Here is a 14,939-nt window from a genome sequence, read left to right as displayed (position 1 = left end):
GCAGCTCCTGCTGCCCTGCCCCCCATTCTGCCACCTACCATGGCCACATTGTCCATATTTGGTCCACTATGGGACTGAGCTTCATGATCTTCTGACTATGACAAAGGATTGCCAAAGCCATGTTTGGTTGAATCTTACAAATAGGCTTAGTTTGCATAAATCACAATAAATCTAAGCACCACGCAGAAGAAGACACTAACTCTCCTTCAGGGCAGCATTAAGAAGCCTTCAGCTATTCCTGGTTGAGGGAAAAATGATGCTGCAGTGAACAATGGTCTCTAGAAATGCTTGTGCCCCCTGTTATGCTTCCTCTGGCCCTCCCTTTCCCTTGGCTTCTTCCCAATTACAGTGTGCTGTTTCCCAATGCAGTGAAAGGCCTCATACCTTTAACATGGACTCATATTGAAAATACTGATCTATGTATGTCATATATTTGTGTCACATAGATGCCTGCATTGTATTGAAAGTCAATGAGATTTAGTCTCCTAACTCAATTCCTTTTGAAATGTTACGTTTGATAATCCCCTGTATTTGATGAAAAATCCAGTTGTAAATACAATTTTGATTTAGTTGATAACCTAGACAAGTAAATGTTATGATTTTCAGCAGCTGTAGCATCGTTTAGAGACATTAGCAGATGTGGTTTTATAGCCATATACATCTGATCATCCTCCCCGAGCCTAAACACACATGGAAATGTCATTCTTTTCTATTTCAGAAAGCAATGTATCCAAACAAGAGCAGCTAGGAATGCAAATAAACTGAGAGGGCTTGAAAGCACTGTCATGGACAATGTCCCAAGTTAAAGTGCTTTTGCAAAATGTGAAGGTAACTTGCAAATATTCCAGATTCATACCCTTTGTAAGAATGATCTGTGCTGTTTCCGACTCCTAGAAGTAAAGAGATCTGCTCAATCTACCCTTGTTTTTTTATTTTCACATTCTTCCACACATCTACATGGAGAAATTATTCTGGTTTAAAAATAATGCATAGTTCAGACTGTCAGCGTTGTCGTTGTGCTTTGATACTAGGCTATTCAACTCCTTCACTAAGCAGCTATGTAAGACTGAGCTGACAAAGGTGGCTATTCTAGAGCTTCCAAACAGAGCTATGTGTAAGTAGTAGCTCCATGCAGATAATTAGAATATGTTTTTTTGCAGAAAGCTTTTTTGCAACATAAAGTCATTCTGTATTTAAATATCTTAGGTCATCTTTGATTTTTAAGAGATTTTCACTTTAATTGTTCATTTTTTCCCTTGCCATAGCACAATTTAATCGTGTGCTCCATCCTTTTTAAAGTGATTGGGTGGAGTATTAAGTGGTAGCATACTAAAAAAGTAATTCAGCTGTGGAGCTGCTATCATTCTGGTGGTTTGGGTTCAACCCTACATGAGAGCATTAATTAGCTTCAGTTCATGAAGCAAGCTCTCAGTGACTGAATTTCTAGATTGATATTGTCTTTTAGAGTAGTTTTCATTCTTTTGCTTAACAGTATGTCCCAATGCTTTGTGGCATTGGCAGCTACTGGAGTTGAACTTACACACTAAGGCATGAAGTACTTTTTCTCCCCTCAGATTTAGTTTATTGACACAGAATTTTGAAAATTCATAGATCTGTTTTTTCCAATGAGTGCTAGATTTTTGTACATTGGTTAACACCAGTCAAAAAAAGTAGGATAAAAGTAGCATAATAAAATGCCTTCTGTTCTATTCCTCCCATCACAACTGCAAACATTCATAAATGTTTTCTGATTACTTCTGCAGGAGATGAAGTGAATTAAATTTTTCCTCCTCTGGCATTAATTTAATAGAACATATTAGTGAACAGAATGAGAAGGAACGAATTTACTCTTATAAATAGTATTATTGCTGACACAGCTTTAATGTATCTTTAAGCAGGGCAATAACCAAACACTATAAGTCTGGATTACTATGGAGCCAAGAACAGAGGTGATAAAGGGTCGGGATGAAGACTTCATTTCTGGTTCTCCTAGAATTTATTTTAAACTGTTAATGGAGGATAGACATAAGAAATAACTGTGTCCACCTTTGCAGTTTTAGTAATTTTCCAAAGTATTAGCACAGAGGCAGAAATCAGAAAGCAATCAAATGCAGTGTAGCTTCCAATGGTCATAAAGGGGAAAAATGCATCTCAGGAAACCGAAGCAGAGTGTTATTTATTTGCCTGGCTTTATTATTTCTTATTGTATATTCTTTACATGAAATATTTAAAGAGGAGCTTTAATACAGTTGAAAGTTTTCTGATCTGTCCCACATGAAAATGAAATCTTGGCTTTCCTGACAGTGCATTGCTGTGCTTCATGGTGTTTAGCTGGATCCTGTTACTTTGTCAGGCAGCAAGCATTTTCCTGTGCTCCTTGCTCAGAGTAGGAACAGGCTTGAGTCCAGCATCAAAATCTGTACTCAAATATTTGGATGCTATCACTTACGAGAAAAATTGCAAATCATGTTTCTTTTCCGATACGTATTATTTTTTTGTTTTAAATCTTCTGTCACAGAAATCACTCGTATGCCAGTGAACCTGCTTTTCATGTAAATACTTTACTTCATACATACAATTCTAAGAGTGAGCAAGCATGTATCATGCTGGTCCTGGGAATCAAAATACTTACCTTTCAAACTGTGCTGCCTAATAGCAATATTAACTTTTGCCACTAAAAATAAAATAATTCAATTCAGTTTTATGTTCATTCAGAAAGCTTACAGATATTTTTAAGGACCATGTCAAATATACGTAATACAGTTTATGGGAGAGGAATATTACTGTAGCAGTTCAAGCAATATTCTTGATCCTGAAAGTCTGTGGTTTATTCCTTGTTCTGCCACTTCTTTAAAAGCTTGAGGCAAACCACTTAACATTTCTATGTCTCAGTTCTCTATCTAAAAGTGGAAATAATAAATTTTCTACCTGACAAGGATATTATGAGGAAACATACATTCAAAGCATTTTGAACCCCAGAGGTACCTCTGCACCTTTTACCCTTGATGCTTAAGTAGCAGCAACCAATAATTTGAACCTAGTTACTGAGTTGTAACAATAACTTCCACTAAACTAGCTTAACTTGTGTCTCGCTAGTGTGGATCTTCCAGAGTTGTACCCAGGCTTGGCTGGCTGACAGCAAGAGATACAGGTTTTACCATTTCCAGTGGGGCCTTCCAGTACCTAATCACCTTCTCTGGTAAAAGTGAGTGCCTTATTTCCTATTTGAAATGGTTCTTGTTATGCTTTAATATGCTAGATTAAAGAGCCTGCTAATGCCTAGATTTTCTCCACATGAAGGTACTTGTATGCTATTATAGAGTCATCTCTTAATCTAATTTTTGATATGCTAAGCTGATTGAGCCCTTTAATTACAAGGTATTTTCTGAAGTCCTTGAATACGTTTGCAGCTCTTTCCTCTACCCTGATTTCTTAACATCTGAAGATGTACAACAGAACAATTTGCAATATACCAGTATTAGTCTCAACCCTCCCATGCACAATGGAACAATTACCTCTTTTGCGGCATTATTTTACTGAGTGCGCGTGATGAGATGTTTCTCTAGTAAAGCCTCAGTTTCTTCTTCAGCATCACTAATTTCCAAGGTCCAGCAGTATGTTCTGGGTTTCGCGTGCTTCCCGTGCCCTCAGATGCGCAGCTTTTCAGTTGCCTCTATTTAGACAGTTTTTGAGTGACTGCTCTTTGACATTGCCCACTTGTTAAAGCTTTTGAAGTATTCAGGCCTATTTTGGTGATACAGGCTATGTAAGAGTTTAGAATAGGATTATCTACCTTGTATCTTTGTTCAAATCTATTGGGGAATTAATCAGTATTTGCTGTGGAGTACAGAGGCAGAAAAGGGAACTAGTAAGTAGACACACATCATAATTGTATGTCTTATTTCTTTGGGGAAACATGCTATAACCAGTTATTTATGGTGGGTGCAAATCTAAGAATTGAGATTGGCCTTACCTGGCTCCCGAGAAAAGGGGGACAACCAACTTCACACCCTTATGAGACAAGATTTATTCGTAGAGCAAAGGCAAGGAGATTCCCAGTTTCTTCATTAACCCTGTGAGAAAAGCCTCTTCTAATTTACAAAACCTTCCCTGTGGAGGCATTTGGTGTCTCACTGGAACAAGGCTCTCAAGATACAGACTGAGCATCTAGCATGGGTCTAATCCCTCTCTTAAACAATAAAGCCATTTTACATCATTTCAACTAGGCGTAAGCACAAGTTCTTTGCTGAACTGGGGCCTGGTGTAGTAACATTAGTAATATAGTATATGTCATATATATGGATATGATTGTGTCCATCCCCAAAAAGGTGTCTTCCCACTTACAGACTTCATTACCGATGACTCTCTACATGTGTAGCAATAAGACAGCATGTAGTAAAGCACTGGCTCTTGCATTATAAACAAGTCAGATAATTTGAAGTGAATGAATATTTTTCCTTTCAAGTTTAGTGTTTAATATTTGCAATATATCATTCTACACTGACATTGACTAACTGAGCCAATTTCTACTGTCCTCGTTTTGGCAAAACTCCAGTTAGTTTCATTGTCTGGACTCCAAGGGTCTGGTTCTGTAGAATGCCAAGCAGATATGGTTTCTTTTGGTTTCACTAAAAGCTCTTTCAGTTCAGCACCTCTGAGCCTCAGACCATTTTTAAAGTGTTTTCAGGCTCATTTATGAATGCACGATGTTAGAGAAGAATGATGTACTTGCTGTAATAGACATAGGGTGGACAGCGTTTCTGATTATTCTTCATGTCTCTTACAACAGATACATCTCTGTAGTGACCACAGCTTCCATTAAATAATAAAATGTACTTTCCTGTCAGAGAAATTGTACTTGAGCATGTTTGTATTACACAAGATCCAGTTCAGTCAAATCTAGCTGTTCTCCACACAATTTATATTTGAAATAAGTTCTGTGTTGACCAGTATCACAGCACATATTTGTTTGTTTCATCCTCAAACATTTGATATTACATTCAGAGTTGTCCAACTGTGCCTCTTAACTATCTTTCCCTTGCCAGCATGGCAAGGAATCTAAAAAAGAGTGATCTTAAATGGCTAACTGTGCATTGGTATGCGTTCTGCATAGCCCTCTGAATTTCCTTAGCAGCACACAAACTCAGAAAATTGCATGGATATTTTACTAATATTAATGAGAAAATGGTGGGCATTCTTCAATCTAAACATTTTTATCTAAATGTAATGTAATTGTATAGTAATGTATAATTAATGAGTGTGATGTGTTGCAAGCTGATTAGGTGCCTATGACCTTTTGAATTCAAAGTTTGTCTTTCATTTTTTTAACCTTGATCAATTCCTGGAAACATCAGAACAAATACATTGTGCTTGTTACAGTATGAGGGAATTGTGCACATCAACTTCTGTGAGATCTAAAACAGAGAAGATTTTTGCAAGTTTCCTATGTGCATGCACAGCACAACTACTGTGTGTTAATTTGGGCTTTTGGGTGCTTCCTTCTCTTTGTTCACAAAGCCCAACTTAGTTCAGGTGTTTGACAGTAATTATTTCTATGAAGGTCTTTACAGCCTTGGACAGCAGCAGGAGGAAAGGTGTTCCTTTTGTCCAAAGAACCCCTGTCTCAAGCAAGGGTACAGACCTTTGTGTGGGACAGGCGATGGAATGTTCAAGGCAGTGATGCTGGGGAATGGTCAGCAGGAGGCTAGAGACCAGGGCTTCTGTCTCAGAGGCCAGGGTTGTATCTGCCATCTCTTCTGCTTATTTGTGTATACTCGCAGAATAAAATGTTCAGATCTGTGTGTTTGTCATTTGGCCAAAATAAAAAAAAAAGAAAAAAGCTCTCCCCAAGCCCACATTTTTTACTTAATAGAAGGTGTAATACCACTGAAAACCAGGCCTTTTATTAAAGTGCAGAAGTGCAATCTTATCTGTGTACCTTAAGGCGAGCATGACTGTAAATTGTCTTTCATATTCAGAATTACTGTACCAGAGAAATGGTCTCCAGACAAGAATCAAGACAGTCTAGTAGTTTAATAGCTGAATAATACAGATCAGCCTTCAGGACCCAACCTTGGGCCTGACATCAGTCTTCTGCACATGAGCTTCAAAGGAAAATATATTTAGTCCTTTAGGACAGTAAAAAGATTGTTTGAAGTTAGTAAAGCACATGTATAAGTATTGGCAGGCTCAGGGCTTTTATCCTCAATGAATACAAATGTCTTACCATGTTAGAAGTCATTATTATTTAGAAATAATAGTTGCAAATATTTGAAGCAGATAGCCTTTGAAATATGCCAGTTCGAGTGGTTCATTATGCTAGACAACTTTTGTTTGTTTCTATGTATTCTGAAAGGATATTAATATATCTTTTAAAGAGTTTAAGCCTTTTTTGTCCTTTCTGGCTTTTATAAGGAGAAAAAGTGTGTTTCCATGTCAGCTAACACATTTGTTCACATATATTAAGACCATTGTGTAATTGAGAATTTTTTTCACTGTAGGATATGATTTGCTGAAGGTCAAGAAGACTCCTGTTAAATAGACCTAACTTGTTAGATTTTAAAACTGTAAATCACGAGTCCACTGTCATTTGAACATGTTTATTGACACGTAAATAGATATTCCTGGAAAATTATTTTTTTTTTTGTGGCTTTAGCTCTAATGAAAGGGCCACCTCATTCCACAGAAATGCAGAATTTCTCAGACAATTATGTGGTCACACACAAGGAGTTGGAGATGCTACTGCAGAGTAGGTAACCTGACTGAGGTGAGAAAGCCTCAGGCAGCTGGTTTCCAGCATTAGGAAGGTTTAGGCCTTCCAGTCCTTAGTAGAGTGTCCTCCACCTTCTAAATGGTCACCACGGTGATTTCATGGCTGGTATTTGATTGCCTGAGAAATGTCAGGAAAAGAGATGAAGGCCTAGGGATAATCTGCCTTTGCTGCACACAGTGCTGCATCTTCCAGACCAATGCCCGCTATGCTGCTTTGACCTTTATGGGTCTGCATTCCTCATTACTTGACTGACTATGCATGTTTCATGCAAGGTTTAGGTATTCAAAGGGCAAGCTGTGTGGAAGCAGTGTCACAATTTTATTTTTCTTTTCTCTGTTCCTGAATAAATTCAGGTGATATTCCCTCAAAAAAAAATTAAAAATCACTGAAATTGCTGAGATTATAAACCTACCATGTCATTTAGTTTATTACTTTTCTGGAGGAGCTGACATGCTTTTAAGGCAGTTCTTATAAAATCTCCTGCTAATCAAGAGTACCAAACCTCTGAAAAGTTTACCATGTTTTTGCAGTTAACAGTATTTCCTCTTAACCCTTTAATTATATCTAAAAGCAGGAAAGAAGCAGGAGAGTCCGTATAATGGTGATACGATACTGGCACTGTGTGATGGACTCTCTGTTAAGACTGGCATTTTCTGTTTAATCTTTCCATATACACTAAGGTGCAAACTTACTTAAAATTTTCTATGACATGCATAACTTGGGAGGAGTGAGAGAGGTTGGAAATCCAGTACATATAAACCCATATATTCCCATTTACACTTACTAGTGAATAAGCTTAAATTATCATAGCACAACTTCAATCATTATAATACCACTCTTTTTATTGTAAGAGCCAAAGTAATTAATCTGTATATTTACAATCCTTGTCTATGATTAGTTTTCTGTCACAGGATGTGGTGAGTCTGTGCTGTTATGACTATATTTTATTTAATAATATTTTCCTACATGGTGCTGAACATTTCCTGCTGTAGGAGCTGAATGGACAAATCCATGAGATATCTTTCATTTTCCCTGACAGTGAATGATGTTTCCATATATAAACATAATAATAGAGTCATTACATATGCACTCACATTATCATAGCTGCTGTATGCTCAATGTTATTCAAAACAAGGCAGGAAGCCAAATCTTCCTAGTTCCCATTTTGATTTAAATTGTATTTGTAATAAAGGGATTTTCATTCAACCTAAATGCAATTTCATCCTAGCCCAACAAACCTCCCCACTTCTTTTTTTTTATTATTATTATTTTTCCTTTATTCTAGGTCACTCAGTCCTGATACAAGTGAAATTCTCCTCTGGTGGTGATAACAGCAGTGCTACTCAATGAACTATAACAAGGGCTCTAAATGCATCTCCTGTAGCATACCACAGTGATTTGCAAAACTGGGAATAAATCAAAGCAGTGAAGAGATGCCATGTTGAGCCAGAAGCTAAATGTTACATCTTGTTGCATGAGGCTAGGGGGAGAACAGATCCTGTTTTTCTGGCAGCACAATATCTTTGTGCTTGTTACCTCCGATCCAACCCCATTAAAACAATCATTCAGAATCTGCAGGAAATTGTCACCTCTTTCTTTCATGCAATGGCAGCTGGTATTGGTGCCTACACACATTTCTCATTTCCTTCAAGATTTTCAACACACATAAAAAAAGAAGCTTAATTTATATTAAAAAATGTGTCAGCTTACCCCGAGGCTCAGCACGGGCACAAGGGAAAAAAAAAAAAAGATAAATGCCTCTAGGTGAACTGGCAGAGGCTCTAATTCTCCACTCACTCTACTGCTACACAGTATGCACTGCATTAATCATTTCACATATACAGGCATTTAAAAAAACTTCAATGATTTTAAAACAAAGATGCATTGCCCTAAACTTAATAATAATATAACTGTATCTTGTAGAACAATCTCAGTTCACACATACTGTATCCGCTAATAGAAGAGATGTAAAATAATATTGGAGTCTTTTGCGACATTATTTTTATTATTCTGTTTGTTTTGTCTATACAGTTATGTCCTCTCTAGTGGGCATTTTTGTGTGTGTGTATAAGTATACTTGTCTAATGTTGTCATTTGTCTTATTTGAGTGCTGACATACTCAGGATGTTTTCTATTTCCCATTTTTATTGTGTGGCTGTGTAAATGCTTTATGTGATCCTAGTGAACTCTGTTACACCTCAGTCCAACAAAAATGTAGTTTTTCTTTAACTTTCTGTGCTGGGGAATAGGGAAGTATTTTTCTCACTTTTCTAGCTTGTATGAATGTTACAGCATTCCCATATTTTGTGTTTTGTTTCTCCCTCATTCTGGAATTATCCTGTATTCCACAGTGCTACAGTCAAAAAGCTAAGAATCGCTGAATCACAGAATCACAGTATGTCAGGGGTTGGAAGGGACCTCAACAGATCATCTAGTCCAACCCTCCTGCCAAAGCAGGATCATCTAGAGTACGTCGCACAGGAAGGCGTGAAGAAGATAACATCAGGTCTAGGAAGGTGGCAATGGTAGACATCAAAGATGACCAATATGAAGCTGTGAGGGAAAGATCATTTTAGGGAATAGTGCCTATGGCCATGGAAGCTCTAGTACCAGTGAGAGCTATGAAAAGATGAGTAAAGAAAGATCTGAGTTGTGTGAAGGCCATTTTTTCATTGCTTCAATATGCAAGGTGCTGCAAGGCTGACTGACCTAACCAGCTGGAGACACGGCTCTCTTGGAGGAAGCATCAGCAGTTAAGCACAGATGGCACACAGAGCTTTACATTAGTCCTAGTGCGTTACAAGATGTGGCTCCAGGGAGCACTCTCTGGATGGGCCCTGGATGAGTTGTCTGAAACACAGTTATCTGTTAACAGCATTTCCAGCAGCTCTGCAGCTGGCCTCAATTGTATTTCCAGACTCCCAGCAGCTGCATGAGAAGGTTTCCAGAGGTGAAAAGATGACTTAGTCTTGTACCTACCTCAGTGCTATGTGAGTAAAGCAGAGAAGATAACTAATCTGAGTCACATAGTCTGTGATCTGTAAGCAAAGACTGGATCAGTCACAAGGCAGATTTGAAAATAAGAAATGCAGATATGAATTAGACTTTGTTAAAAATGCTAAGCAGGGATGTATGTATGGGAACATCTTACACTTATAGGCCATTCTTGAGGCTGTCAGCTTAGCACGTGACCAAATGGCAGGCAAACAGTTCCTCCCGCATCGGCGATTATAGATCAACCAACCAAACAAAAGGCTTTTCTGTATGGTTGGAAACTTGGTGGGCATAGCTTCTGCAAGTCAAGAACTGGTTGTGCAGCTGGTATTGACAACAGGGATCTGGCTTTTAAAACCATGAAACCCGCTCTGAGAATTGAAGGCTGTTAGGAAGTGATGGGGTCCACTGCAGGGGGGCAAAGGCTGGCCAGCCTGTGACAATAGCTTTAAATTAGGAATGATGTGGAGGGAATGGATGACCAACAACCAAGTGAGGAAGCGGTGGACTGGGGTGACAAGCAAAGCCCGTGGGATGATGTGAACAGGAGAGACATCACAATCAACAAAGCAGAGCAGAATGGGGCCCATCCTCAGGGTGTCCACACAAACAGTCAAGTACCTAGAGGAAAGATCTAACCCTCCTTCTGAAAAACCCACGTGACCAGATACCTCTGTATAGTGCCTGTACACTAACATACGTGGTGTGGGGAGGACACAGAAAGAATTCCATGCTTGGAAGGATCCCATGCAATATGGTCCTAGAGACGAGTCCAGGGGAACGGAATGATTTTCAGGAGTCACCTTCAGGTTTAAAAATGATCTGCTGTAGAGTAACTCAAGCAAAAAACATAGAAGGCCTGCATGGATGAACAAATCCCTGCTGACAAAACTCAAGCACAAAAGGAGGTATACAAGAGGAGGAAGAAGGGACAGGTGATACAGGAGGAATATTGAGACACTGAGTGTGCAGGGATAGAGTTCGGAAAACAAAAGCGCATTGGAGATCAAATCTGGTGAGAGAAGTGAAGGGCAAGAAGGGCTGCTATGCGTGCATGAATAGCAAAAGATAGACTAGGACAATGTTGGCCCACTGCTGAATGGGGTGGGGAACCTGGTGCCCAAGGCCGTGGAGAAGGTAGAGGTACTCAGTGCATTTTCTCCTCAGTAAGACTGACCTTCAGAGATCCCAGGCTTCTGAGGCAAGTGGGAAAATCCGAAGCAATTTAAACTTATCGGGAGTGAAGGAGGATCAGGTTAGCAGGCTTTTAAACAAGACCATGGGAACTAATGGGATGCACCCACGAGTACTGAGGGAGCTGGCCATTCTTCATTATTGTTGAAGAGCCATGGCAATGGGAAGAGGTTCCTGAGGACTTGAAGAATGCAAATCACAGAATCACAGAATGGCCTAGGCTGGAAGGGACCTTAGAGATCATCTAGTCCAACCTCCCTGTCATGGGCAGGGACGCCTCTCAACTAGATCAGGCTACTCAAGGCTCCATCCAACTTGGTCTTGAACACCTCCAGGGAGAGGCCAGCCACAGCATCTCTGGGCAATTTATTCCAAAGTCTTGCCGCCCTCGTACTGAAGAATTTCTTCCTAAGGTCCAATCTAAATCTATTCTCCTTCACCTTAAACCTATTTCCCCTTGTCCTACCAGTGGACACTCTTGTAAAGAGTCCCTCCCCATCCTTCCTGTAAAATGTCACTCCTATACTCACAGAATCAGCTCTGAGCAAGGGCTTTAGGGCAGATGATCTCCAGGGGTGCCTTCCCACTTCAGTCACTCTGTCATGTATCTGTAATGGTGTATCTTTTAATTCTCATTCTTAAGTACCCATGAAGCTGCATGACATTTAAAATACACCTGAAACTTTTTTTCCATAGTTTCAGTTGCCTGTCTCAGAAGATCCATTTGCTGACTGCGAAAATTTTTGGAGTCTCCATAACATACTAGCTTATGGCATACACACCCACCATTGCTATGGAAATGTCAGGTTTAAGTGGTGAATAATTTGGTAGGGTAAAACAGTGTGTATATAAACAGTGTTGCTACAGCAGAGAGGGTGATGTGGATGTGTGCAGTGGGAGGCTAGAAATCAGTGCAAAATCAGAACACCAGAAAGGAAAATGCTTTTAATGTCTGGGCATGATTTAAACAGCAGGGATGTGAGTATCGCCTGCAGTAGCAGTTTCATCATACACAACATTGAAGTATAGTTCTAAATGTCCATTTTACTCATGCCTTTTTCTTCAAAAGCTTGTGGTTTGTAGTTGTTTTCACACAGACGTAGAGGGATTTAGAGTATCATTAAGTAAGCAATGGAGAATCAGCCTTTCAGTTCTCTGAAGGAAACGGATGGGATCCAAATCTTTAGTTTGGTGTAAGTATGGCACTTTTCTGCAAAACTCAATGTACCTACTTAATTCACAACACCTAAATGTGACCTGAGTGCTGCAGAACAAGTAAAGGGCAGGAGAAAATGAAGAAAAAGCATGCAGATTGGTAATACCTATAGTTAGAAAGTACAACCTAGAAACTTTCGTTGTTATAGTGAAACTGAACTCCTCTTGGATCAACTGATGAGTATGAGTTGCATGTCTTTTGAAGGATCTTAGAGAGAGTCTTGGGTCCACAGAAGAATACTCCAATACTGTTGCTGGAATTGCAGTAACAACAAAAACATAAGAGTAGCAGAGTAAATGGATAAATTGTACCTTTGGACTGCCTCTGGCTTGGCATCTTTAGAAATGTTTTTATTTTTTTTTGAGAAATACATTTAAAGAAGAAATTGTGTTACTGTCACAAAGTATTACAGTATAATTATTTTAGCACTTTAGTGTTTATTACTTTTTATTGCATTATTTATTTGGATTACTATATTAGAGATCACAAACTATTTTAAATGGTAGTTCTTTGTGTTTATTCTTCACAGCATTTTTTAATCAAAGCAGCAAATACATTGCTTGGGCTGAAAATTTTCAGTGCTTTTTCTCTAGCTGAGTTAATTGATTCTCTTCTAAAAAACACACAAAATTCTCAGTTACTTCTGAGTTTTCCTCTTTTATTATTATTTTTTCCCCCCTCATTTTAACACTTTTCACCCTATGGACATTTTTTAAATGAGTGTTTTAATAATAAAATTTGTAAACAGGTAGTTCTTATAAGAACATGACCAATGTAGCAAACAATTATGTTGATAAGCACACAAGCATCTGGAGGTCCTGTCACAGGCAGCTGGAAACCTGGTTACTTGCTGTAAAGTGCCTTAAAGGGTTTGCTTCTAGGTACACAGCACATATTGCTTTAAAACATCTGTATGTAGACACAGATATACATATGTGCTGCGTTAATGGGAAAGGCTCAAGCTACATAAATGCAACGCAAGTGACAGCATGAATTTCAAGAAGTTTGCTGCTGTAGAAGGAGGGCCTCTAGATGTGATTTTGGTGCCCCAGTCGTAGTCCCCAGAAGCAGTGCCCATATTGCCCTGGTTCTCAATTGCACTTGGTTTAACCTGGAGTGGTGTATTGCTGCTAATTCACTAAAAGACACTTTTGCAGCCAAGGGAAACTCCCTAGACCTAGATGCAGGGACACAAAATTTAGTGAGTTCATGAAGGCTGGTTGTTCCATCACACAATAGAAAAGTCTTGTTTCTTTGCCCCTTGAACCTTCTGTAACTCAGACCAAGAAAAGATAAGGTATTTTTTTCACTAAAGGAATCCTTATTTCTTGCAAGATTTTCTATAAAAGGTTCACCGTTGACCATAAACATGGGCATCTATGTTCAGAAGCAAATGCTGATTTTTTTCTGTCACTTTAGCATTTGCTTTCTAAGGAACTATCACAAGATCCAGCATAGAAAATTAATGCCCATCTCCCTCCCTGAGCATCAGCAAAACAGATTTTTCTCAGTTGTACTTAATAAAAGTAACAAAAAGTAATGTTTAAACTATAACTTTAAAAGCTCTGTTTATGCAGTAGAATCCCTATAAAAGGTCTTTCAAAAATCATATTTTCTACTCTTGGCCTTTTTCTATTTTTAATCTTTCATATTTCCTGATTGTATTTATTTTGACCTCTATCAAGTGGTTTCTTTATTACTGTTATTTTTGCAATTTTATGGTATTCTTGTAGCTTACTGTAGTCTCTTTGATCTCCTCCCTTGCAGCTTTCTCTTGGGCCTTTTTCATCTTTAAAAAAAAAGTTTTCATCCTTTTCTTTTTGTATCTCTGTCTCTCAAGTCCAAGCCTTTATTTTGCATTAGCAGGTAAATGTTTGGATATCATAAAGAGTGACAAAGATTCTGGAATTTTCTACTGCTGAACACAAAATATTTCAAATTCTTGCTTCAAAGGCTTTCAGGAACAAAGAAGCTTTTCTCAGACCACTAGCGAATCCACTAACTTCAAATAAGCGGTCTTTGCCAGCAGAGATGAACTAATAACAGAACAGCATAGTCTTGCAAGAGTAGCCAAATATGTTAGGGGAACAAACATATCCTTGACATCATAAGAAAAAAATCACAGTTTATCTCTTTAATAACTATCTTCAAGGGAAATTAATGCTACTTTGTCCTTTGTGCAGAACAGTAATTGGATTGTGTGTTTCAATTATATCTGGACAAAGGCCAGGATATTGAAATACTTCTAAATATTAGATTTTCTTGTCCAAAAATTAGATTTTATTGGCATTCTCTTTCCGAGATTTCTTCATTAAAAGCTTCATTAAGCATAAATCTTCTTTTCACAAAGCAAAAAAACTAAATTATTTTAAAAGGGTCATTTAGAATTATTTGCCCTCCCCTTCTCCCACTGTTTGTGCTAAGAGTTACCTAACAAGGTTAGGAGCCAACCTGCCTTACCTAGGATGGTTTTCAGCTAGTTGCTTGAACTCATTGTCCCAGTTTGGTCTTCCGTAGCAGGTCTTCTGTCTCAAACCAGTAATTACATCCATCTTGTCATCATAATGCAGGGCTATGTGAGTAGCCTAAAGGGAAATTTGCAAGGCAGTAATTTTAGAGTCAACAACATATACCCCAGGTAAGAGGAGAAAGCAATAATGCTGCTGAGGAGAGGAGAGGAGAGGAGAGGAGAGGAGAGGGGAGAGAAGAGTGGCCTTTGGGGCAGGAGCAGATGCCTCAACATGGTGTATTTTTTCATTTTAG

The 14,939-nt window shown here is 38.6% G+C and overlaps 1 protein-coding gene across 1 annotated transcript in view; it reads right to left on the bottom strand.

The window, feature by feature from the left end:
- Positions 1 to 12,302: 12,302 nt before the first annotated feature.
- Positions 12,303 to 14,939, bottom strand: part of LOC104280631 (NADPH oxidase 3-like) — a 39,448-nt gene continuing 36,811 nt past the window's right edge. Inside the window, 2 exon segments of the mRNA XM_009878338.1 lie at positions 12,303 to 12,429; positions 14,637 to 14,761. Of these exon segments, the coding sequence (XP_009876640.1) occupies positions 12,303 to 12,429; positions 14,637 to 14,761 (252 nt within the window).

The sequence above is a fragment of the Apaloderma vittatum genome, unplaced genomic scaffold, assembly GCF_000703405.1.
Source record: "Apaloderma vittatum isolate BGI_N311 unplaced genomic scaffold, ASM70340v1 scaffold1211, whole genome shotgun sequence".
Lineage (NCBI taxonomy): Eukaryota > Metazoa > Chordata > Aves > Trogoniformes > Trogonidae > Apaloderma > Apaloderma vittatum.
Note: the sequence above shows the minus strand (reverse complement) of the source record. Positions and strands in the feature narration are given on the sequence as shown.